General features: G+C 62.7%; 1 protein-coding gene across 1 annotated transcript in view; it reads left to right on the top strand.

Annotated features, from left to right (window-relative positions):
* Positions 1 to 23,652, top strand: part of QSOX2 (quiescin sulfhydryl oxidase 2) — a gene marked incomplete at its 5' end in the record, with an annotated part of 30,273 nt that continues 6,621 nt past the window's right edge. The window contains 10 exons of the mRNA XM_049632669.1: positions 1 to 256; positions 13,889 to 13,989; positions 15,842 to 15,890; positions 16,539 to 16,644; positions 16,790 to 16,880; positions 18,425 to 18,570; positions 19,870 to 20,004; positions 20,262 to 20,391; positions 21,858 to 21,980; positions 22,836 to 22,986. Coding sequence (XP_049488626.1) covers positions 1 to 256; positions 13,889 to 13,989; positions 15,842 to 15,890; positions 16,539 to 16,644; positions 16,790 to 16,880; positions 18,425 to 18,570; positions 19,870 to 20,004; positions 20,262 to 20,391; positions 21,858 to 21,980; positions 22,836 to 22,986 — 1,288 coding nt within the window. The remainder of the gene's footprint in view (positions 257 to 13,888; positions 13,990 to 15,841; positions 15,891 to 16,538; positions 16,645 to 16,789; positions 16,881 to 18,424; positions 18,571 to 19,869; positions 20,005 to 20,261; positions 20,392 to 21,857; positions 21,981 to 22,835; positions 22,987 to 23,652) is intronic.

Raw genomic sequence — 23,652 nt, forward strand, 5'->3', positions numbered from 1 at the left:
ACGACGGCGGCCCGAGCCCGGCGGCTGCCTCCGCTGCTCGTGCTGCTGGCGGCGGCGGCGGCGGGCCCGGGGGCGGGCGGCGCGGCGCGGCTGTACCGCGCGGGCGAGGACGCCGTGTGGGTGCTGGACAGCGGCAGCGTGCGCGGGGCCACGGCCAACAGCTCGGCCGCGTGGCTCGTGCAGTTCTACTCCTCGTGGTGCGGCCACTGCATCGGCTACGCGCCCACCTGGCGGGCCCTGGCCGGGGACGTGCGAGGTGAGGCGCGCCCGCGCGGGACCCCCGACCCCGGCCCCCCCCCCCCCCCGGGCCCCCCAGCCAGCCCCCCCCCCACCCCCCCGGGACAGCCCGGCACGTTGGCGGCCTCGAGTCGCAATGGCGAGAAGCCCTCTTCCGGCCCGCACTCCGCAGCTGCGGACCGGGGAGCCCCCCTCCCAGGGTCTTGGGGAAGAGCGTCGGTGCCTCCCCCCAGCCTTTGTCCTAGCTGTTTTCCGACGCACACCCCGTCTCCGTGCCTCGGAGCCCCCTTCCCCTGAAGTCCTGCGCCGTCCCCCTCTTCTGGCCATATGGTGGATGCTCAGAGCGAGCCAGCAACTTAGACCGACGTCCAGATGCCCCGCAGACCTCTGTGGAGGCAAAACAGGACCTTCGGAGCCTGTCATCGGGAGGCGCCTGGTTCCTAGAGGCGCAGCCCGTGGTTGACCTGACATCCACCAAGCTACATTTTATGTCGTTGGCAGTTTCATCAAGCTGCCAAGTGCTAATCAGTCCCTCGTTACTCGCCTGACCCGGTGGCAGAGTTGGGGGTGGGGGCGGGGGCGGGTCTGCGGCTCCCTTCCGCAGGCCGGCCGGGCTTTTACATGGCACGTGAGTCGCTCTGAAGTCCGTGCTGTCCTCAGCGAGAGTGAGGTTTGGCGGGACCCTTGCTGGTGCTCAGCTAACCTCTAATTACATATTTCCGCGGGCCAGAGGATAACAAATTGCTACACTCTCCTCCAGCACTTTTGTTTTTTAAGTCTCCTTTCCTACTCTGTTGTGATTTTCTCATAACTAAACAGGTTCCCAAACTTCTTAAAAGCCTAAGTAGGGGTTTTGTGCAGAATCGTAAAAGATTGTCTTTAAGATGCATTCTCATATTACCTCGGGGAGTTGGGGCCTTTTGATTCCGAAGGGCCTGTTCTTTGATCTCCTGTTTTCTGACGTCCCAAGTGTTTGGCACTGTGGCCAGAACGGAGGTGGACGGACAAGTCCTTAGTGGGCTTTCTCAAAGCCTTTGCTTTGGGAACAAACTCTAAGAGTGCAGAGAACTTTTCAGTTCTCGTTTGTCACTCAGTGGCAGAAACACAGATGTGTAACTATTCTGTAGTTGAACCAGCGTGTAAGGAGCCTTGAAAATGGCCCCTGGAACTTGGAAGAAAGGTTTCTTCTGGAAACGAAAGTGGCAAAACCCATACCTGATGGTGTGATTCACTCAACCCTTAGCTAAATAAGGTTATCTTAAAAGGATTGGACGTTGCCCGCGTCGGGCAGGATGAAGGCCTGGGACGGAGGGAGATGTGGCTGAAAGTGAAAAGCAGCTGTGGTCTGAAAGACAGTGGGGACAGCCGCGGGGCACCTGGGCAAAGCGTCCGTCCCGAGAGCCAAACCGCTGCTGGAGGCAGGGGCCTCGGCACTGGGGAGAGTTCCACATGGGGTCCCCAAAGAGAGGTCACCTGGGGACTTGTTAGGGACGCACCGTTGGTCCCAACCCGGGTCTGCTGGGTCCGAAACCGGGCGTGAGGCCCAGCATCCTGTCAGCACAAGCCCCACGGCTGGAGGATCACCGTTCTCAGGGACACCAGCCCCATGACGCACCTGCAGGGAAGCACCCGTGGCCAGGATACGTGGCATATGGACTCCCCCTCGTGGATGTCCCCAGTACACAAGGATTCCCCAGAAAAGGAGTCCATTAACTTTTTTTAAACAATTTTTTTATGTGTGTTTATTTAAAAAATTTTTTTAATCTTTATTTATTTTTGAGAGAGAGACAGAGTGCGAGCAGGGGAAGGGCAGAGAGAGAGGGAGACACAGAATCCAAAGCCGCTCCAGGCTCTGAGCGGCCAGCACAGAACCTGACGGAGGTCTTGAACCCGCAACAGTGAGATCACGACCTGAGTTGAAGTTGGATGTTTAATCGACTGAGCTGTCCAGGCGTCCCCCTTCCTTTTTTAAATGTTTATTTATTTTTGAGAGAGAGAGAGAGAGAGAGAGAGACAGAGCACAAGTGAGGGAGGGGCAGAGAGGGAGGGAGACACAGAATCCCAAGCAGGCTCCAGGCTCTGAGCGGTCAGCACAGAACCCGACGCGGGGCTCGAACCCACGAACCGTGAGATCATGACCTGAGCTGAAGTACGACGCTCAGTCGACTGAGCCACCCAGGCGCCCTAATGTTTGTTTATTTTAGAGAGTGATATACACAGCACCCGCGGGGAGGGCAGAGAGAGGGAGACACAGAACTGGAAGCAGGCCCCAGGCCCCAGGCTCCCAGCTGTCGGCGCTGCATGGAACCTGACTCGGGGCTCCAGCTTGAGGTCGTGACACTTAACCGGCTGAGCCACCAGGTGCCCCTGGAGTTCACTAACTCTTAAGCCTTTGCTTCCTATGTGATCGACCACAGGGCTCTTTTTGTGCCTAATCCTGGCCCGCTCCCAGTGGAACCACTGAGAAGCCGCGGCCGCCCCCAAGGAAAGCAGGTCCCCATCGCCCCCCATGTCCTGTGTGAACACAGGCTTCACTCCCGTTGTCACCCCTTTGGTGCCGTCAGTCACCTGTGAATTGGGCTGTCCAGTCCCCGGGGCACACGGACCTTGCACTGGGCCCCCAAGGGTGCCCCTCCCCACCCCTCTTGAAATGGAGACCATCCAGCTGGCGTTTTTCCCCATCCACTGCTCCCCCCACCCCAGCCTCAACACTGACTTCTAGTAGGTGGGACAGGCTCTGCTCCCGCGTGAGATCGCCTGGGGTGGGGGCAGCGCTGTTTCCCCCGCTGTCCCTCCACCATCACCTGGGGTGGGAGCGGCTTCCGTTTGCTCAGAATGGACAGAAGGCCTGAGGGGTGGTCTGGAGAGGGTGAGGCTCCTCCCCCCCGCTCTGGAAGCGTCTTCTGCTCAGAGCTGAGGGTACTTTGCTTTCCTGAAGGACTTAGATTGAACTTTGGCAATTAACTGACATTTTCAAGATTTTGAAAATAAATGTTTTTCCTTGTAACAAGGCGGCTTAACGAACAAAAGGTCTACGGTTGGGTGTAGCCCAGAGTTCCTGCAGTGTTTGTGTGGATCTGGCTTGCTTACTCCTGTCACTTCTGAGTCCTTTGTAAGACAAAACCCTGCTGTGTTCCCGGAAATCATTTAGCCCGGAGCTGTGGTGTTAGCGGTTTGTGGTGCCACCTCCTCTTACGGACAGGAGACACCTGCGGCCCCCAGCAGCACCCCACCACCGCGCTGCCTTTGAGTGTCTCTGTGGAGACCGTGGTCGCTGGAGGAGCGCCCCTGTCGAGGGTCACCGGGGCCTCCCTCTCCCTTCTTACTGGTCTGGAGGAAGCAGGGGCACATTTCCTGTAAGGGGTCCTGGAATTCTAGGTGAGGCAGGAAGGGGAGGGAGCCTGAGACTCGGCGGGCAGTCACCGACAGCACGCACCTTCTCTTCCGTCCTGCAGACGTGAGCGGGTGTCGCCCTGGGGCCCAGTGAGGCCGGGTCCTTCACTTTGGGTCACGCAGCTGAGCACCAGGCCGGGTGGCCCCGGGGCCCGTGGCTCTCTGTCCTGGCCGCTCCGGTGTCCGTGCTCTGGCTCGTCCCCCTGCAGCTCCTCACTCACTACCGGGTCTGGTCTCTCTGCCCACCTGGCTAGGCCACAGGCTCCTGGAGATGAGCTGGCGTTCCCCCACGGGCCGCGTTCGTGGCGGGGGGGGTGGGGGGGGTGGGGGTGACCGAGCGGGGAGGGATGCTGACGGCGCACCGCCAGCAGGGGTGTGCGAGGCAGGGAGCCCCAGGAGGCACCGGGAGCTCGCCGCCTGAACTCTGGAGAGGGCCGCCGGGGGGTTGGAGGCAGGCAGTGGAGATGCCAGCTCGTGATGGGCCCAGGAAAGGCCGCTGTACCCCCTGCCCCCTGCCTGGGCAGCTGTGATTTCAGCCCAAGGGAGACACGCCAGGGAGGCCCGGTTTCTGTGATGACCATGGCCAGAGGAGCGCCACCAGGCACCAAGGTCAGCGATGCCAGTGTGAGAAGACAGGTCATCAGTGCGGCCGGGAGGACGGGCCGGGGGCTTTTCCTTTCTCCTGAGGCAGGGTCGCCAGGCTTCAGCAGTTCGCCAGGAGATGCGCTGGGCATGGGGACGGCTGTGTCCCGTCGAGCGCTCCGGACTGTGCGGGGCTAGTTTAAGGCCACTGCGCCGAGGGGCGAGGGCGCCATGGGTAGCCCGCCCCGCCTCCACTCCCAGAGGAGGCTGAGACGAGCGCCCGACTCTCAAGCCACCTCCAGTGACTTGTAGCTAACTCTTGCTGGCCTCTGCTTGTCCGTATGTGGGCTCAACTTCTACCCAGACCTCTAGACCAAACTTGCCCTTGAACTTGGAATTTGTCTGAAAAGACCTGGCTCACCCAGGACGGGGCCTGCGCCGGGGAAAAGAGCGTCCTGCGGTGGGTGGACCGTGTGCACCCATGCACCTCCCCCCCCCTCCCCCCGCCCCGCCCAGCCTGCACCGCGACGGAGAAGCCACGGAACAGCCCTGCGCCTTCCAGACTGCCCTCCTCTCGCTCCCTCTTAGACCTTGGAGGTTAATTACTCTGTGCTGTAATCATTTTCTACAACTAACTGATGCCGGACTGTAAATCAGACTTCTATGGACATTTTCATGAGAACTTGACCAGTACTGGTAAAAGGCTTAATCCTGAAGGTTAAGTGATAGGGTCCCTTGATAAGTAAACTTGAAATAAATATTAGTTTGCTCTCACAGAGAAGCCTAATTATTTCTCAAGGATTTTTTAAGCCTGTGGTACTGAAAACGGGCTTGTGAGGAGAGCAGAGCAGGGCTTGCGTTGCAACCCCCCACCCCCATGCCCCCAGCGGATGCCCCTGGAGGCGCGTGCCTCCCAGCTGGTGCCCTTTACCCCCCGCTTTAGGACATTGTCCCCAAAGCAGGCAATTTGCATTCAGTGTAGAGTGTTTCTCTCCTTTGTGTGGTGGGATCCAGACAGGTGGGAGAGGCAGGAGGAGGGGAGGGTACAAGTTGAATGTGGCCAACACCCTGAAGCTAGACCTTTGAGATGCTTTGCATTTTATTTGATAAAACGGACTGTGTCTTTTGTGTTGCCCTGAATGCCTCCATCTGCCCGAGCGCTGACTGACTGCCGGTGTCTCTGTAACCGAAATTCTCCCTCATCTGCTTCCCTCAGGAGCCTTCCCGCCTAGCTTAGCCTAGCCTAGCCTGAGCAGCCTTCCTCCCCAGGACAAAGGCCTGGTGAGGCGTCAGCACGCCCTCCCGCCAGGACGGCCAGCCCAGCTTTGAACCGGCCGAGCAGAGTGCTGTGTCGAGGGGCGCTGTGCAGACGCGCCTGGTGGCGGGGTGCTGAGGAGCCCGGGCAGGCGGCTGCCCCTGCGCACAGCGCGTGGCACTGTCCTCGGCCCGTCCGTGCTGCCTGGAGCTCCCCGCTCCCTGTGCGAGTAGAGCCCGATGTCTGCCCCGCGTTGACTCTGCACGTCGGGACCTGTCCTGAGTTGTGCGCGGCGCTGGCAGGTGCGGAGAAACCGTGAACGGCCCTGGGAAGGTCCGAGTGGGGCCCCTGTTCCAGAAGAAGGGGCGCTGACGGAAGCACAAACAGAATGAGGTTGATTGCAGCTCCTGAGTCCTGGGAGGATAACCAGGATGATGGAATTGGCACGGGGCTGTGGGGGAAGGCCTCGGCTGGCATTCGACACTCAGCAGATGAGGGGCGAGGGGCACGGCCAGTGCCAAGGCCCTGAGACAGGCAGGACGGCAGGTGTCCAGAGGACTGTGCACGCGGCTGTTGCGGCTCCAGGGTGGGGAGGTGGGGAGGTGCCCGCGGGTGGAAGCCGGCGGCTCCGGGTCCAGAGGCTGGGCGAACCGCGTCCTCATTCCTGAGCAGCGGGAAAGAAGAGTGGCTTCAAGTAGGGGGTCATTTGATCTGGTGTCTACGTTAAGAAATCTGCGCCTGCTCCCTGGAGAACCAGGGCCAGCGGCCGATGGGGGTCGCGGTTGGGACGATGCGGGCCAGACTTGGGGTGGTGGGTCTGGGCCGGAAGGAGGACCGTAGTGTTTCGGCAGCGGTGGGGGTGGGGGGCGTCTCGGAGCGGGCCCTTCAGCGTTGTAACCAGGTGGTGGTCCGGTTCTGGTCAGACGTGCCGAGTGAGGTGTCTTTCCTTCTGGGAGCAGGGCGGGCACGGGGATTCGTGGCCGCTGTTCCCGCGCTCGGCGGATGCCAGTCGCTTTTCCACGGTGAGCTGGTTTTCTTCTAAGTCCTGTCATCAAGGAACGTCTAAAACCTAGAAATGTGAGAAGAAGGTGGGTCTCGGCGTCCTCAGTGTCGCTGGGGCCTCGCCTCACAGGCTCCCCCGAGGGCTGGCTTTCGGGGGAACGTGTCTGGGTTTGACCTTGCGTGATGGCTGTAATTAAGGGCTTTGCCTCTGAGGCTACGCGTTGACTCACAGACCTTCTCTGGTAGAGGAACGGACAGCTTCTGTCTGGAAGAAGAACCCCAAACGCTAGGGTTTTCCTGCCCTGTTGGGCGCTGGAGGGCCCTGTCTCGTAGGCTGGCTGTTCCTGGTGGCCCTGGGCCCGATCCGCGCACCCTGACGGGGCCCTTCGGTACCTGTTCATCCTGTGCTTTTCCGAGTCATGCCTTTAGCTCTTTGAAAACTATGCCCTGACACTGGCCGCGGGTGGATTCGCTGTCTAGAGCCCTCACGCTGGTGAATTTACCAAGTGCCTTTATCAGAGATGTCGGAGCAGAGGTTCCTGCGGCCTTACACTCTCTTGAAGGCCCTGCAAGGCATTTCAGAAGCACCGGGCTTGCCAAGCACCCTGCTTCTCCGGGCGACACTGCGACTCTGGCCCTTTCGCTGTTGTGATGAGAAGAAGCAGTGGGTTGAAAACCCGGCGAAACCAAGGTTTCCCTTGATCTTCTTCATCTTGAAGCCCCCCGCGGTTGTGCCCTCTTTCAAAGGGCAGGGTCCACCTCCCGGGTGCCTGGGAAAGTCGAAGGCGCTTGGGAGGCTGAAAAACCAGCGTCGGTGACCTCCGTCTGCACCGCCTCGTTTCTCTGTGGCGGCATCTGCAGCCCAGACCGAGCGTTTCCCGCCTGTCTCCCCCTCACTGGGAGAGCAGCCGGCGCCCCTGGGCTGGCGCCCCAGGGAGGGGGGCCGGCTCCCCCCGCCTTCCAGGACACAGCGGGTGGAGGACCCAGGGGCCTCTTTCGGTCACGTTCCGGGAGGTCGAGCCTGGGGCGCCAAGCGGAGACAGCAAGTGGGCAGGGGTTGCCCGCAGCCTGGGCTGGGTGAGGCCCGCGGGCAGAGGTCCGGGGGGCTTGACCCGCTGAGTCAGAGCCCTCCACCCTGGCCCTCACCCTCGGCGCCTTTGACGGAGAATGTGGCTACTCTGCCCGTGACCTGTGCCCGGTTCCTCCAGAGTCCCTGAGGCCAGAGGTGGTGGCCGAAAGTGAACATCCGACTGGCCGTGGGTCTCGGGCTGGGCGGGGGCGCCCCGTCTACCCAGAATCCGTGTGCTGGGCCGCGGACAGACCGCGGAGGAGCCGTCTCCACCTCTCTCGCTGGAGCTGCCGGAGCCCCAAGGAAGGCTGCCTCCCGGGTGTCACGAGACACCGAGAGGGGGGAGGCACGCGCTCTGTGGTCTCTCTGACACCGGGACCCTGTGCTGCTGCCATGGTGACGCCGTTGGTCACTCACCACCTGCAGGGGTTTCTGGGTTCCCTGTGCGCGTCAGTGCCACCTGGGACAAAGGACAGGCTCCCCACACCTGCAGCTTCGCAGGGACTGGCCCCACCGCTGACTCTGGAGCTGTTTGCATGGCCGCCCTCCCTGCCGCCTGCTGCTCTCCACCCAGAGCTGTCTCCCCTCCCCTCCCCTCCCCTCCCTCCCCTCCCCTCCCCTCCCAGGCGGTCCCCAGTGTCCCGTAGGATGGCAGCGCCTGGGGTCGTCGGGAGTTCGCCGCTGCTCTGCTGGCCGTGGTGCGCGCTCCGAGCACATTCTAGCAGCAGACGCTTCCCAGCTGCGAGCGGGATGTGGCCGTTAGCCCGTCTGTCCTCGCGGCCCCCTTAGCGGGTCGTTCCCTGGCCTCTGTCTTACAGGTGCGGCAGCTGAGTTACAGACACTGGTAAGTTGTCCAGAGTCTCCAAACCTGGTAGGAGGCAGGGCAGCACGTGGGCTGCGCATCTGCCTCCGGACGGGGTCCCCATGTCGTGTGGCACGCCGCTGCTGAGACAGGCCAGGCCTCTCGGGGGCACCCGGAGGGCCAATGGGAGCGAGCTCAGTAAAGGGCGCGGAGGCCAGGACCCGCCGCGACGCGACTGACTGGGGACCTGGGCGCCTGTGCGGTGCGGCTGCTGGGGGCAGGTGGCGGTGAGGTGCACCGAGGCGACGGGACCGGCAGAAAGCGCTTGTCTGGACTGTGGCTGGTTGAGAAGGGCCCCGCTCCCGGGACCCTGGGGGCCGTTGGGGGCCGTTCAGGGCCGTGGCCCGGCCCCGGCTGGCTGCCACCCTCGGAGCAGTGACCGGGGGCGGGCTGCCCGAGCCTGGGTGGCTCCCGCGGTGCTTCTGCATGCCGCTCCCGCCCCAGCACAGCCGGCCCCGGCCTGCCCTGACGCCCTCGCCTGCTTCTCCACCCCGGTGTCCCCCCCCCCCCCCCCCGCCCCCGTCAGGCAGGAAAGATTCCCCGCCTTCCCGGGATGGTGCATCGGGATGGTGCGTCGTCAGCGCCGAGCCGGGAGAGTTGGTCTGCCAGTCGTGCGTGGCTCGCCCTGCGTGGAGCTCGTTGGAAAAGCAGAGCTCGGGGGAAACGTGTCACGAGTGTCCTGGAGAGGAAGGGACCTGGGAGGTGAGGACCGTTAGCCGCCTGGTACTTCCTGTGCCTCCCTAGTTACTACGTCGAGGTCAGAGGATGGCTCCGCTCAGGCGCAGAGGGCTACTCGTGGCCGGGGCAGCCAGGAGGCCAGGGCGAGGGGGGCAGACGCCGGGCACTCCCCACTTACCCCTGGGGCCTGTGAGCTTGGTTCCGTCACCTGTGGGGGGGGAGTGGTGACAGTCTCATCCCAGGCTGGGATGTGAGGCTTAGCTGGGACGGCAGGGACCAGAGCGCTTTTAGAGCACTGAGTGCGGGACGAGGCGCCAGAGGTGCTCCGGCCTCCTCGGGCTGGGGCTCCGCACCCTCCCGACCTGGCTCCTGCCCGTGGGGATACGGCCACCGTCGGAGGGAGAGGCCGTGGGAAATATGCTGGGAATGCGAGGAGAGGCCGTTTTTCCAAAGAATGGGCTTTCTGTGCATTTAAGAAGGAAGCACGCCGTGTGCAGGGGCTCACTGAAGAGGTGGGTGCCGTTGGTTCCTCCCGCGCGTGACCGTGTGGGGTCAGAGGAGTGGGAGGGGCGGGTGGGAGCGGGGAGTGTCTCCTGTCTGCGGGCGGTAGGCTAGAGGGAGGAGACTTGTGGGAAGACACCCACAGCACGTTGAGGAACTTGCCGGTCGGTGGACACCTGTCACATGTGCTCTGCGTGCCTGTGACAGTGGGTGACGGGCAGCTGGTTCTGAACCCTGGGCGGCTTCCTCAGCCTCTCTGACCCCCAGCCGCCTCTTCTGTGGCGTCCTGCCCGTTTCACAGAGAGACTTCCGTGGTAGATGACGTGGTAAGAAAGCATGAGGCTCTGTGTAGTTTACTTTGTTCTGGAAGCAAGGCTGGTAGGGAGCTTTTCTTGTCATGTCACGTTAAGTGTGCTTGGGCAGGGAATCAGGGAGGGCCTCTCTATGGAGGTGACGTTTGTGTTGAAATTGACAATAAAGCAGCAAGTGCAGATCAGAGGCAAGTGTGCTGCACCCAAGGAAGAGCAGGTGCAAAGGTCCTGGGGCAGGAGTGTGCTCAGACCCGTCTGTGGCTTGAGGGGAGGAGCGAATGAGGGAGAGGAGGGTACAGGTCAGCTGATGAAATGTGCCACGAAGCGCTCCCTCGGGAAGGTCCCCGGGGACACACAGGAAGTGATGTCGCCTGCAGACCCTATGCCTTGCTGGGGGCTGGGCACCCTCCGGGCCCCTTCCAGCCAAGGTTGCAATTGAAGGAGTCACGTAGTTCAGTGCTAAGAAAGGACGCGCTCCTTCTTACGGCGGAACAACCGGCAGACACCACGGTGGGGGAGCGAGAAGTCTACTGGAAGGCAGAGCAGCTGGAGTCGGCAGCCCAGGAGGCCTGGTGGGGACGCCGCCCAGGAACACGGCTGTGTCCTTCGTGCTGAGAGCCGGCCGTGCGCACGTGACGGGGCCAGGGTCCTCCGGGCCGGCTGCTGCGTCCCAGGGTCCCAGGGTCCCAGGGCTGGGGGGCTGCGGAGGCGGGCAAGGGACCGGGGGCACTTTCGAGGCCTCGCTCTGGTCTGGGCCAGCAGACTGAGCCTGGGAGCAGGTGCTGCGAGCCTGACAGGCCCGTGTTCCCCAGGGTTCAGCGCCCGGAGTCCTGCCTTTGGGGTTACAGAGTTGTTGGGTGCGGGGCTCACAGCCGTTCCTACCAGCCCCGCGTGAGGTCTGCGTGTTCGCGTGGTCTCTTGGTCTCTTGTGCTGTGGGACACTCAGGAGGGTTGCGAAAATGTGGTCGGCACCACCGTGGCCTTGGGTCCGATTTTGCTTCCCGTCATTGTCACCTGCCGCGTCGTGACCCGTGGCGGCTGCTCTGTGGGGTGCCGTTTGCAGCCTCTTCACGCTGAGGACTCCAGGAGGGTGGGAACTGAGCAGGGGACACAGAGCCAGCCGAGCTCGGGTGCACGGGACACAGTCTCCGCGTCCCGGAGGCTCGACTGTGGGTGTGTTTGCTTTTGCCCATAAGACGTACCTAGTGGGGAAAATCTGAAGGACGAGGGAGTCGGACCGAGTCCCGCCGTGAAAACCAGACCGTAGTGAGCGTCTCGGAGTGCGTTCTCAGCGGCTTTTTTCTGTTTCGGGTCCGGCTTGATTATTCGTCGGGATTGTATCCGATGCTCAGTGCTGGCCCTCGGGGCAGTTTTTCATTTTCCTACATACCTTTTCTGGGTAGCGGGTGCTGTTTCTTTTTTTAAACATGAAATGAAAGCACGTCGTGGAAATTGCGCTTGTGAGGCAAGAAAGAGGCAGCAAACAGGAGGCGCTTTGGCCAGACGGATGGGAACAGAAGCAAAGATGACAGGCTGGGGAAGGGCTCCCCCCACAGGGCCGCTGGAGGGCGGGGGGCCACGGCGCGGTGGAGGGGGCCTCGTGGGCGGTGGGGGGCCACGCGTGGAGGGAGCCCGCGCTGATCCCTGCGCGTTGGGCCATCTGCCGCACTAATTGGATGAGAGTATTAACTGTTCGCCCTTGGTTCCATGTAATTCGAGACTCCGGAAAGATGTGGCCTGTGATTCGGGAAGGTCCCGTGACTCTCGCTCCCGTCCACGGCCTCGGGACCGGAGTCGGTTTCAGGGGAGCCACGTAAGCGGAACGGGACTTGGCCGTCGATTGCGAAAGACGGCTGTGGTTTTTTCCAGTCCGTCCTCCGCGTTGTGTCGATGCTGGTAAACCTTGGGCACCTGGGGGGCTCGGTCGGGTGAGTGTCCGACTCTTGACTTCGGCTCAGGTCGTGGTCTTGAGGTTCATGGGTTTGAGCTCCGAGTCGGGCTCTGTGCTGACTGCGCGGAGCCTGCTTGGGGTTCGCTCCCTCCCTCTCTCTGCCCCTCCCCCACCCCCCACACGTGCGCGCTGTCTCTGTCTCTAAGCAAAGAAGCTAAAAAAATGCATACTGGTAGATCTTTTTTATAACTGTGGGGGAGACAGGCGTGTATTTTTTAAAGCCGAGGAGAGTTTTAATCCTCTGCCACTTCTTTCTTTTTTTAATGTTTATTTCTGAGACAGAGCATGAGCGGAGGAGGGGCAGAGAGAGAGGGAGACACAGAATCGGAAGCAGGCTCCAGGCTCCGAGCGGTCCGCACAGAGCCCGACGCGGGGCTCGAACTCACGGACCGCGAGATCGTGACCTGAGCCCAAGTCGGTCGCTCAACCGACTGAGCCCCCAGGAGCCCCGGAAGGTGTGTATTTTTAAGCACAAGTGGCTCCTTCCGGGCATATTGCTAATGTAACCTCTGAAGTTTAGGGTCATAGTTAGAATCCAGAAAAAACCTGTGACACGACTTGTAACCAGGTTACTGGTTCAGGCCAGTGGTGTCACATCCGAACACGAGGCAGCAAAGAGCCCGGTCAGTGTCTCGGGGACGGCCGTGCGTCCCCACTGAGAAGTCATTGGACTGCAGGACACCGTGAGGGGGACCGGCCCGTCCCCCAGGGCAGCCAGCGCGTGGGGCGCCTGGGTCTCCACCTCAGGAGCCAGTGGGCGGGTGCTTGGCTGTATAACCGGAACCCTAGGGAAAGGGATCGAATGTTTGTGTTTTTTCTTTTTTTTTAAATTTATTTTAAAGTTTATTTATTTTGAGAGAGAGAGCAAGTGAGCACTGGGGAGGGGCAGAGAAAGAGGGAGAAAGGGAGAACCCCAAGCAGGCTCTGCACTTTCAGGACAGAGCCTGATGTGGGGGTCGAACTCATGAACTGCAAGATCATGACCTGAGCTGAAACCAAGAGTCAGATGCTTAACCAACTGAGCCGCCCAGGTGCCCCAGGATCAAATGTCTCAAAGAGAGAACCTCACTTTTTGGAGGATGTCAAAGTTGTGCCTTTGAGGCTGGTGACCACTGGGCCCAGCCGAGCACCTGTCTCCCTGTGTGTACCTCGCCTCAGGGTCGCCGTGAGCTAGGTTCCTCTGTACAGCCGTGTCCCGCCCATAAGTGAAGCAGGGATGAGATGGGGCACCCCGTCTGGCTGCAGCCCTCAGGAGTTCGTGCGTTCAGCGGGCCATCAGTAGGAAGGAGGGCGGCCAGAGGTCCCCCGCCTCCTGGTGGGAGCGCGCATCGCCACCTAGGAAGCCGTCTCCCCAAAGGTGTGCAGGTTTCAGAAGATCCAGGGGGAGGGGGTGCAGCCACACAGCCCGATGGTGGGAGCCGCAGGACAGAGGACCTTCAACGGGGTCTTCAACGAGGGTGTGCGGGGTTCGCGGAGCAGTGGGTGAGACAGCCGCCACTCGGAGGCTCCCCGTCAGACTCTCACGGGGCAAAGGGAGCAGTTAGGGAGCCGTGAGCCCAGAGTAGAGTGCGTGTCTGTGTGACTCGGGGTGGCCCGGGCCACTGCTGGCCATGACCCGGCAGCGGGGCCTGGCGGGAGCAGATGGCCGTCGATGCTGAGCTGAGGGTCGTGGCGTTGCCGTGGCGTCACCTCGGTGGCATTCACGTGCAGGACTTTCCGTAACACAACCATTAGAGACGGGCGGATGCAGACGTACGGCCGCTCCTGCTCTGCTCCCAGAACCGGCGACGGGACAGGGGGAAGCACTTCCTAGAGAGACAGCCGGTCAGGCGCTGGGGGCCTGTCTCTCACTGGAGCGCGTGCCTGGGAGTGTTGCCACGAAACGTCCCGGACCCGGTCTGCGTCATCCGCGGGTGCACGCTGCTGCCTCTGTGCGTCTGGGACGTGCCCGGTTAGGAGCGGGAGCGGTTGGCCGTGTGGTCGGGGGCGGTGGCCGCGCGGACACGGGCCAGACCGCCACACCGAAGGTCGCGTTCCTGCTTTTCAGACTGGGCTGCTGCCATCCGGGTCGCCGCCCTGGACTGCGCGGAGGAGGAGAATCACGAGGTGTGCCGAGCCTACGACGTCCACTTCTACCCCACCTTCCGGGTGAGCACCGCCCTGCCTTCCGCGGCGCCCTCTGTCCTCCCTCCCCGCGGCCGGCGTGTGGCTTCAGCTTAGAGGAGCTCGTTGGCCCGGGGCCCCCTCTTGTGCTCCGCCCCTGGCGGGTTGTGCACACGCACGCACGCCCCGGGCCCCCACTGGCGCCCCGTGGGAACGGGGGGAGGCGGGGTCTGCCGACCCGGTGGGCATGGGGGTGCCCGGGAGCTGCCGTCACAGCTCGGGGGGCAGGTCTCTCCACCCCCTCGTGCCCGTGTCCAGCCGGGCCTTTCCCGCCTGCACGGGGCCGGGCCAGGTTGTCCCAGTGACGCCTGGAGAGCGGCCAGCGGGTGGCCCCACAGGCGGGTCTTACCCGTTTCTTCCACCGGGGGCGGAGGGTGAAGGGATCCCTTGAAGGTGTCAAGGGGCGTGGCCCTTGCCGGCACGCGAGTGGGAGTGCGTGGGGAGGTACTTACTGCCCAGAACACTCGCGGTGCCTTCAGAAGTCCCCTCCGAGGGAGCTTTGTGTCCCCTCCACTCCCGCTCGGCCCTCGAGCCCTGTGCCCTGTGTGGCCTGGCGCCCCCGCCCCGTCGCGTCTCGTGAGCCCTGCGGAGCACGTCCCCTGCGCTCTCCCCTGTTTCGTTTTGTTCTGGCTGCACGCGCGCAGCGTCGCGCTGTGTGTGAGCTGGGCCTTGTCTCTTGTGAACAGGGTGCGGCCCGGAGCACCCCCACTGCGGGGTGTGGCGGAGGCTCGTCGGCCTTAGTCACCTGGGAACGTGCCCGCCCCCACCCCGGGTGCCGGTGGCACCGCTGGCACTCGGCCTGTTCCGGGCGAGGCTGCTGGGAGTGCTCGCTCGTGTCTGACCCGTGACCACGGCCATGTCTTCTGTTCACGGGCCCGGTGTCCCCCCTTCTTCTTCTTCTTCTTTTTTATTTATTTATTTATTTATTTCATATTTATTTTTGAGAGAGCACGAGTAGAGGAGGGGCAGACAGAGAGGGGGAGAGAGAGGATCCCAAGCCGGCTGCGCGCTGTGAGTGCAGAGCCTGATGTGGGGCTCGAACCCATGAAACCGTGAGATCGTGACCTGAGCCGAAACCGAGTCGGACACTCAGCTGACTGAGCCACCCAGGCGCCCTGATACTAACCTTTTTTGTTCCAGTTGTGAGAACTGGAAATGTCTTCACCCAGCTTGTAACGGTCTTTTCACTGTCTTTGGTGTCTCTTTTAGTAAAAGAGCTTTTCTTCTGCTCAGAGACATAGGGTCTGTCATTCTCCTGTAAATCCTTGGTGTCTTAGAGCGTTAGAGCCAACTTTTAGGGTGCGCGTTTGATTCCACGAGTCAGGGAAAGCGCCTGTTGAGCTCTCTGGCCTCTAGCCCCGTTGGGTCAGAGAGTGTAAACAGCAGAACTGTGGTCAGCCCTCACCCCACACAGGGTGAGCCTGGTCGGAAACACTGACATCCACAGACACCCGCAGAAACGTGTGGTTCGCTATCGCTTAACGTCATCTCAAGCAGATGGACTAAAGCTTTCTTTAAGACAATGGTCGCTCTCAAGGGGCGCCTGGGTGGCTCGGTCGGTCGGGCGACCGACTTCGCCTCAGGTCACGATCTCATGGTCCGTGGGTTCGAGCCCCGCGTCGGGCCCTGTGCTGTCAGCGCAGAGCCCGGAGCCCGTTTCCGGTGCTGTGTCTCCCTCTCTCTCTGCCCCCACCCTGCTCTCGTTCTGTCTCTCTCAAAAATGAATAAATGTTAAAAAAGAAAATTTTTTTTTAAAGCTGATGGTCATTCCCTTGCTTAAATATTTGCACAGACACCAGATGAGGCTCTTTCTCACTTGTCCTGTTTTTCCTCTTAGTATTTCAAGGCATTTACAAAGGAGTTTATAACTGGAGAAAATTTTAAAGGTAAGGACATAAGCTTTCTATTTTACTCTCTCAGCATCGCTGCCTAAAGCCGCTAAAGCAGGGGTGGTTTCAGGGCACAGAGAGCCCCTGCTGGGGTCTGTCTGCCCGTCCCCCCTCCCCCCCCCCCCCCCCGACACACCCGCATCAGTCCTGTCCGACCTGCCTTTCCTTGGAGGGTTCCAATGTGCATCGTGTCAGCCAGAATTTTATGCTTTGCCTTGGCCATTCGGTGGTGGAATTTTGGTTTTTAAGTGAACTTTTTTATTCAGAAGGCATTTGGAGAAGTGCACAGATCACACACAAATGCTCACCTCACGTGTTTTATGAGACAGCCACCCAGGTAGCCAGCGCCCAGGTCAGGCTCCGGCACGTGACCGGCCCGTCCCCGGGCGGCAGCGGCTCACGTCAGAGGTCACTGTGCCCGTTGGGAGCGTGGCGTAGGTGGGGCTGAGGCGCGCCCGGCCGCTTCGCCTCCACGCTGCGGGTGGGGGATTCACCCCTGTTGCCCATCGGCTCCCACACGGGTCTCCGTGCCGTCTCCTGATGTGCGAACCCACCGCGGTCTCTGGGCGGCCACCGGCGAGCCCCTCTGCGCGCCCTGGGGGGCCCTGGGATGGGCGGCGGTGATGGCGGTGTGGTTCCCCACAGGGCCCGACCGAGAGCTACAGACGGTGAGGCGGACGATGATCGACTTTCTGCAGAACCACACGGACGGACACAGGCCCCCTGCCTGCCCGCCTCTGGGCCCCGTCCGGTGCGTACTTGTGCGTAAACGGGGGCGTCGGGGGTCTAGAGTAATTGTGCAGAGTGCGGGTCTGCACGAGTGACGCGGGCCCTGGCACACGACGGCCCGCTCAGTGCTCTTGAAGGCACTGAAAGCCTCTTTTTTCTCCTAAAAGGCCCAGTGACATCCTTTCGCTCCTGGACAGCCGCGATGGCCGTTACGTGGCCATCCTGTTTGAGAGCAACAGCTCCTATGTTGGACGGGAGGTAACTGCGTCTGTCGCGCCTGTGTCTTTCCCTGTGGCACCTCGTGCTGTGATCCGGCCGCTCTGTGGGAACGCCCGTGGCCTCTGCTCGGTGCTGTTCCCGTTCGTCCTTGTTGATTCCTGGAATGCAGGCGCGGCGTTGCCCAGCACGGTGGCGGATTTGCGGGCTGCCGGGAGGGCGGCCCCTCCGCACCCGTTCCCAGGGCACGCTGCCTTTTTCCTTGAGGCCCTTTATTTCTTATGCGCTGCCATCAGGATTTTTTCTTGGCTGTGTCGTGCACGCCCACTCGTTTTGCCAAATCCGAGACTCTAAAACGTCATTCCTGTCGTGGACCTTTTCTGCTCTGGTGTCTCACGTGCGGCTCTGAAGCCTTGGCCGCTGGCCCCAGACACACGGGGGTGGGGGTGGGGGGGATGACGGGAAACCCTCACCTCCCAGCCGCGCCCCCCTCCTCCGCGAGCTCTGGAAACGGGGCGGGAGACCACGTGCTCCCCGCGGGAGCTCCCGTTGACATGCACTCGGGCCAAGGCTGCGGACGTTAGCGATCGCCCGCCTCGCCGCCCCTCCCCCCCGTGCCCTCCGAGTCTGGTGGCGACACGACACGGTGCCACCTTCTCTGGGCCGGCCGGGACTCCCGGTCGGGGGGGGGGGGCGGAGCAGCCACTGGCCGCCGCACGGCATCCTCGTGTGCCGCCCCCACGCCGTCCCCAGGCTGCCTCTCTCACCGGCGCTCTTAGGCTCCCCCACATCCCGCACGCAGGCCCGAGCGGGGACCACCCCCTGGGGCAGGCGGCCCGGCCTCTCCCCGGAGGGCCGCCCGCAGCGGGGCTCGAGCGTGGCCAGCTCCAGCAGACACACTCGGCTCACCGGAGTCCGGTGACTGCCGCACTGCGTGAAGCGCCCCGTTGCGGACACGCCGGTTCTGTGGCTGAGAGGCCAGGGATGCCGCTTCTGCACCTGATTGTGGCGGCACATGCCAGGCCCGAGGGGCGCCTTTCACGGCATCCGGCCCCCGAGATGCCCTCCTGTGGTCCTTCTGCTGCCACATCCCCGTCGCCGTGCCTTCGGCCTGAGCAGGATGGGACGGGGGCAGGTCGAGGGAGGGACCGGCCCGCCGGAAGCCTGCCGGCACTTCAGGGGGCCGGCCGCCGTCCCGGGATGAGGTTGGCCTCCTGGTGCGCGGCCCCCTGTGTCGAGGGAAGCTCCGGGCCGGGGCCGCGGCCCCGTCTCCCTAAGTGGGGGTGAGTGTGCTCGTCCTCTGGACGCCACTCCTGTGGAGGACGTGCTGGCCCAGGAAGCCCAGGGCGAGTTCTCTGGCAGACGTTTTCTTTAGAGTCCGTGAGCTTGCTGAGCGGGGCTGCCCTGCCCTGTGAGCGCAATGAAAATGAAGATGAGCCTGGCTCAGAGAGCAGATAAATACGGATTTATTCTAAGTGACGTTGTTTGTGATTTCTGTGCTCACGCTGCCTTCGTACTTGGTCAAGGCGACGTTTCGTGAGACGCGGCCATCCACAGCCAGGCGACGCTATCTTCTCCTTGCCCAGGTGATCCTAGACCTGCTTCCGTACGAGAACATCGTGGTGAAGAGAGCGCTGGACACAGACAAAGCCTTCCTGGAGAAACTTGGGGTCTCTTCCGTTCCTTCCTGTTACTTGATTTACCCAAACGGGTCACACGGATTGATTAACATGTAAGTGTAGTCCGGCCTCAGGAGCGTTTGCGACGCCGGGTGGGATCTGGGGAACCCTTCCAAGCGTGGGGGCCTCCCCTGGGCGAGTTGCCACGCGCTCCTCGCGGCTGCGACCACGGAGCCCATCCGCACGCTGTCTGCCTGCACCGGGCCCGCTGAGCCGCAGACGGCCTAAAGCAGGGTCGGGAAGGTCACAGGTGAGCAGCCGAGCCGATTCCAGGGGCCTGTGGTGGCCTCCCCGGCCCCAGCCTCCTGTGGGTGTGGGTGCCGAGGACCTGCCGGACCCCACCCAGCCTGTGCTGACCGAGCGGTTCCCGCGGGGTCTCCGTGTGCCGCTTCCTCCGCCCCGGGGCTCCGGGTTCAGCTTCTGAGAGGCGGCCTCCCCGGAGCCTCAGACCCCAGGCCCTTGGGTGTGCTTCTGTTCTCAACAACCGGAAGTCGGGGAGGGACGGCGGCCTCTGTGGAGCGGGTCATCTGCTGTCAGGCTCTGTGAGCGAGGTCCTCGGGCCGCTCCAAGCACCCGGGCCCGCGCACCGGGGGCTCCGGCCTGCGGCGGGGGCGGCCAGGGCCAGGCCCACAGCAGATGTCGCCCTCGACGGGCTTTCCCTCGACAAAATGCCATTTTCTTTTGAAGAAAAACGCTCGTTTTGTATGAAAGCGTCACCTGTACGACTCGTTCTTGTCGAATGACTTGGGTGTTTTACCTTCTCTCTTTGGGAACGAGAATGAGCCCTCGATGCTGTTGATGACCCACAGCCACTGTGGAGATGTCCTAACGGCCGTGACGCGTCCCCGGAGCGCATGCTCCTCCCTGTCCGTCGAGGGGCCCCATGGCCCCTGCCGCCCCCCGCCGCCCTGGCTCCCGGGTGCCCCACTCAGAGGGTGTGCGGAAAACCCTCCCAGCTGGAGTCAGGCTGGTGCTGGCCGCTGCTCAGACCAGCCTTGCAAACTGTCCAGATGTCCCCACTGAACAGAAACGAATCATCACACTGCAGCTACAACGCGGTCATCTGTGGCTCTGTCTTCTCCGGGAGGGCCAGCTCCCCGACACCCTGGCATAGCCACCATCCCGGCCCTCCCCCCTCAGTCCCTGCTTCAGATGCCCAGAGAGCGGGCGGGCTGGGAGGTCCAGGCCACAGGCCACATGCCTGCATCTCGGAAGGAGAGCCGTTCTCGAGGTGCGGGGTGGGGGGCCGCAGAGGAGACTGGGTGCCCTAGTGCCCAGCTCAGACACCTGCGGGTTGGCCAGGCCGGGAGGCACCCTGGCTCCGAGCCCACACCTTGTCCGCTTTCTCGCAGCGGAAAGCCTCTCCGGTCGTTTTTTTCCTCTTACTTGAAGTCGTTGCCAGATGTGAGGAAAAAACTGCTTTCGGTGCCTGAAAGACCCAACAAAGCAGAAACTCCAGAAACCGTGGTCTGGAGAGAATTTGACAGGCAGGTATTTCTCTCAGACCTGAGCTGCCCAGGGGCGCGCGTGGGCGCGGGCCCGGTGCAGACGCGGAGGGCTGCGGGCTGCGGGGCTCCTTTGCAGGCGGGATTCAGCGGAAGCACACCCCCTGAGCCGCCAGCTGTGCGGGAACGACCGACGTGGGCCTGTGGGGAGCGGGGGTCCCCGCGGGCTGGGAGCGAGGAGGGGGAGCGTTGGGCACGAGGGACGTGTCCTGACCCGACCGGACGCTGTCTCTCCTCAGGGCGAAGCTGTACACGGCTGACCTAGAGTCAGGGCTACACTACTTGCTGAGGGTCGAGCTGGCCGCCCACAAGTCCCTGGCGGGGGCCGAGCTACGGACGCTCAAGGACTTCGTCACTGTCCTCGCCAAGGTGCGTGGTGCCTGACCCAGGCCGCGGGGGGCCGGGCTCCGTGCCCGGGGATCCGCGGGGAGTGACGCTGGCCTCAGCTGGGGGACCGCTCTTTCCTCCCGCTGCACGCGCCTGCCGGGTGCCCACCCGGTTCCGGGCCCCCAGACGTGACGGGGCCTCAGAAGGGGCCGGTGGCGCTCGGGCAGGGAGGCAGGGCCGGCTGAGAGGAGAGAGGCTGCGGGGCCTGGGCGGGGAGGCCGCTCAGGAGCCATCCCTGTGTGCGGAGTGGGCCCCAGCGGCCGGGACCCGGAGCCGTGGTGGTGCACATGTCAGTGGCCGCTGGGAGGTGAGGGGCCGTGCTGCCGGGACTCTTCGCTCCGGGGCAGAGAATCCAGGGCCTCCTGTCTCTTCCTTGGGTCAGAGCCTCGGGAAGCGGGAGGGCATCCCTCTCCCCTGGGGGGCGCCTGGGGCCCCTCTGCTCTCTCACCTTGGGAGGGCTTCTGTCACAGTGGCCTGGGGACAGAGCCCTTTGCTCCCGTATCTGGTACCCAGCTCGCCTGTTGTCTAGAAGGTCAGGGAGCTTAGTTTTGAAGGACCTCTCTCGGGGTGCCCGGCTGGCTCGGTGGAGCACGTGACCCTGAGTTCGAGCCCTGTGCTGGGCGTAGAGATGACTGAAAAATGAAATCTTTGAAAATAAAAAAAATCAAGGACTCTTCCTGCTAAACGTCAGGTGGTCGGTACAGTGGTTCCTGGTTAACACTGTCGTAGACGCGGTTTGCTCGTGTCGTACGACTTCTGGGGTAAACCGTAGGAGGCGGAGTTGATGGCGGAAGGGACGGTGAGCCGCACAGCGTGTCTCCAAGGAAGAGACGGAGGCTGTGTAGACGGGCGTGTGCCCCGCTGTGCCGATCAGAGTTCAGAGGCCGCGGCCTCCTTCGCTTTCAGTGAGTCACAAACGGGCTGTCTCCTCGCCCGCCACCTCCTCTGTGTCCTCGGCGTCAGGGAGGGGTAGAGCTCCGCAGCCCAGGAGGATCACAGATGACCCGGGCCGGTTCCTCTAAAGCTCGCCGAAAGCGGCAGTCCAGCACTGGCGAGTTGGGAGCGGCACGTTGTCGCCGGCTCAGGAAGTGGGGTTTTGCAGCCTGAACTGTCCTGTCCCTGCTGCAGCAAGTTTCCGCTCAGGTTTCTGAGCCAGTGGCAGCCTTTGTTTCGCACGCTTAGCAGGCGACACGTAGGGCAGGGCTGCACCACGGGGGTGGCTGAGCCAGTGGGCGAGGTGCAGGAGTCCGGGCGGGCGAGCCTGTGGGCCAGAAGCCTCTGCCTGTGGCCCCTCCCGTCCCCTGCTCTGTGTTCTGGGAGCCCCCCACCCCAGTACTGGGAGAAACCCGTGTCAGGCAGACCCCACCTGGTCCAGGTCCCCAGGGACGGCGCTGCCGTGGGAGGCATCTTCCCGGACGACCTCTGAGCGCGCGTCCTTCCTTGCTCAGCTGTTCCCCGGCCGGGCGCCAGTCAGGAAGCTGCTGGAGACGCTGCAGGAGTGGCTGGCCAGCCTTCCCCTGGACAGGATCCCCTACAACGCCGTCCTCGACCTGGCCAACAACAAGATGCGGGTGAGCCCGGCCCTGGCCCCCGCCCGAGCTCAGGGCCCGCCCACTGCCGCCACCGTCCCGGTAGCCACCCCCTGACCCCGTGCTCTCCTCCCTCCAGCTCTCCTCCCTCCAGCCCGGTGCGTGGGGAAGGAGGGAGCTGGGCTCGGGTGCCATGGCACAACGCCTCCCCTCACTGTGTGGGAACCGCCGTGTCCCTCCGCGGTTTGCCGTGGTTTGTCCTGTTGCTGGGACGCTTTCTGTGCACCCACCATCCCCGCCCCCGCCCCCCGCCTGTGGCGCTGTCAGCTCACCGGTTGGCGGGAGGCAGGCCGCGACGGAACGGGCAGCTTGCTCGGGTGGTGCGGTGGTCGGGCTGGTGCGTTATTTCAGTTTTCAGCAAACTCCTAACTCCCGGCCAGAAGACACAAGGCCCGCGTGGACGTGGGGTGAATGCTTGAAGCTCCCGCTCGGCTGCGGGCACGTGCCTCCCTATCCGTGGTGGCTGAGAATGTTCCACAGCTGGGCTTCTTAGTCTTGGTGGGGGGTGGGGGGGGGGTTGCATCTTTCAGGCTTTTCTAGTGTTCTCGTTTGTCCGGACACAGAGGAGCCCTTCCCCCCTCCCCGAAGGCAGGGAGGAACAGGCCACACTGCCCTGTTTGGAGACCTCCTTTCGTGGTGTAGACACTGTGCTGTCTCACGTGTTTGCTGCTGAATTTAAACACACAACGTGCTCAGATGTGCAGTTGGTGAAGTTTTAATAAACATACAGTCTGTGTAACCACCACCCAATCAAAGCAGAGGACGCTCATCAACTGTCTTAATTTTAACTATTCAATTATCTCTTCTTCTACCCGCCTCCCCCCCCCACCGCCCCAGATTTCTGGAATATTCCTTATTAATCACATAAAGTGGGTTGGATGTCAAGGAAGCCGACCAGAGTTCAGGGGTTACACGTGTGCTCTCTGGAAACTGTTCCACACTTTGACCGTCCAAGCTGGGGCCCATCCAGAAGCGCTGGATGGCACAGGTAAGCCGTCCCCGTGCCGGTGCCTGCCTGGCATCGTGAGAGGCTGTATGCAAGGCCACACGTCACCGGGGCTGCCCGGGGGTCCCCTGCTCCAGAGGGGGGTTGGGGAGCTTCTCTCCACACCTTCTGCCCAGTCCCCGGGTGGGTGCTCGGTGCCCCAGAGACCAGCCTGTGCACGGCTGAGCCGCAGGAAATAAGTCCGAGAGTGAGAGCACACTGGCCAGGAATTCCTCTGCAGGGCAAACCCCTCATTTTTCTGCTTCAAAGAGTATGAGCATCCGTGAAACCTATTTGGAGACGTGGGTTTGTTGTCTCTTGCTGGGTAACGACCCTGCCGCTTAGCAGCTTAGTTTCATCTCAGAGCATCTGTGGGTCAGGAGCTCAGACGTGGTTTGGCCGGGGTCCTCTCCCTGGCCTGTGGGCCCAGTGTCGGCTCAGGCTGGGGTCTCACCTGAAGTCTCCACTCAGAAGGGACCCTTCCCCAGCTCGCTGGAGGGGTGGTGGCTGGTCCGGGGCCTCGCTCGTTCCTCACCGTGTGGCAGCTGGCCTCGTGGGCCGGCCAGGGGGAGAGGGCGCCCTCCTCGGCGTGGTGTCCTTCCCGTCTGTGTTCCCTGGGTGGGCGGTGAGGCGCCAGCCCAGCCTGCCTGGGGGTGGGGGGCTGTGACA

The sequence above is a fragment of the Panthera uncia genome, chromosome D4 (assembly GCF_023721935.1).
Source record: "Panthera uncia isolate 11264 chromosome D4, Puncia_PCG_1.0, whole genome shotgun sequence".
NCBI lineage: Eukaryota > Metazoa > Chordata > Mammalia > Carnivora > Felidae > Panthera > Panthera uncia.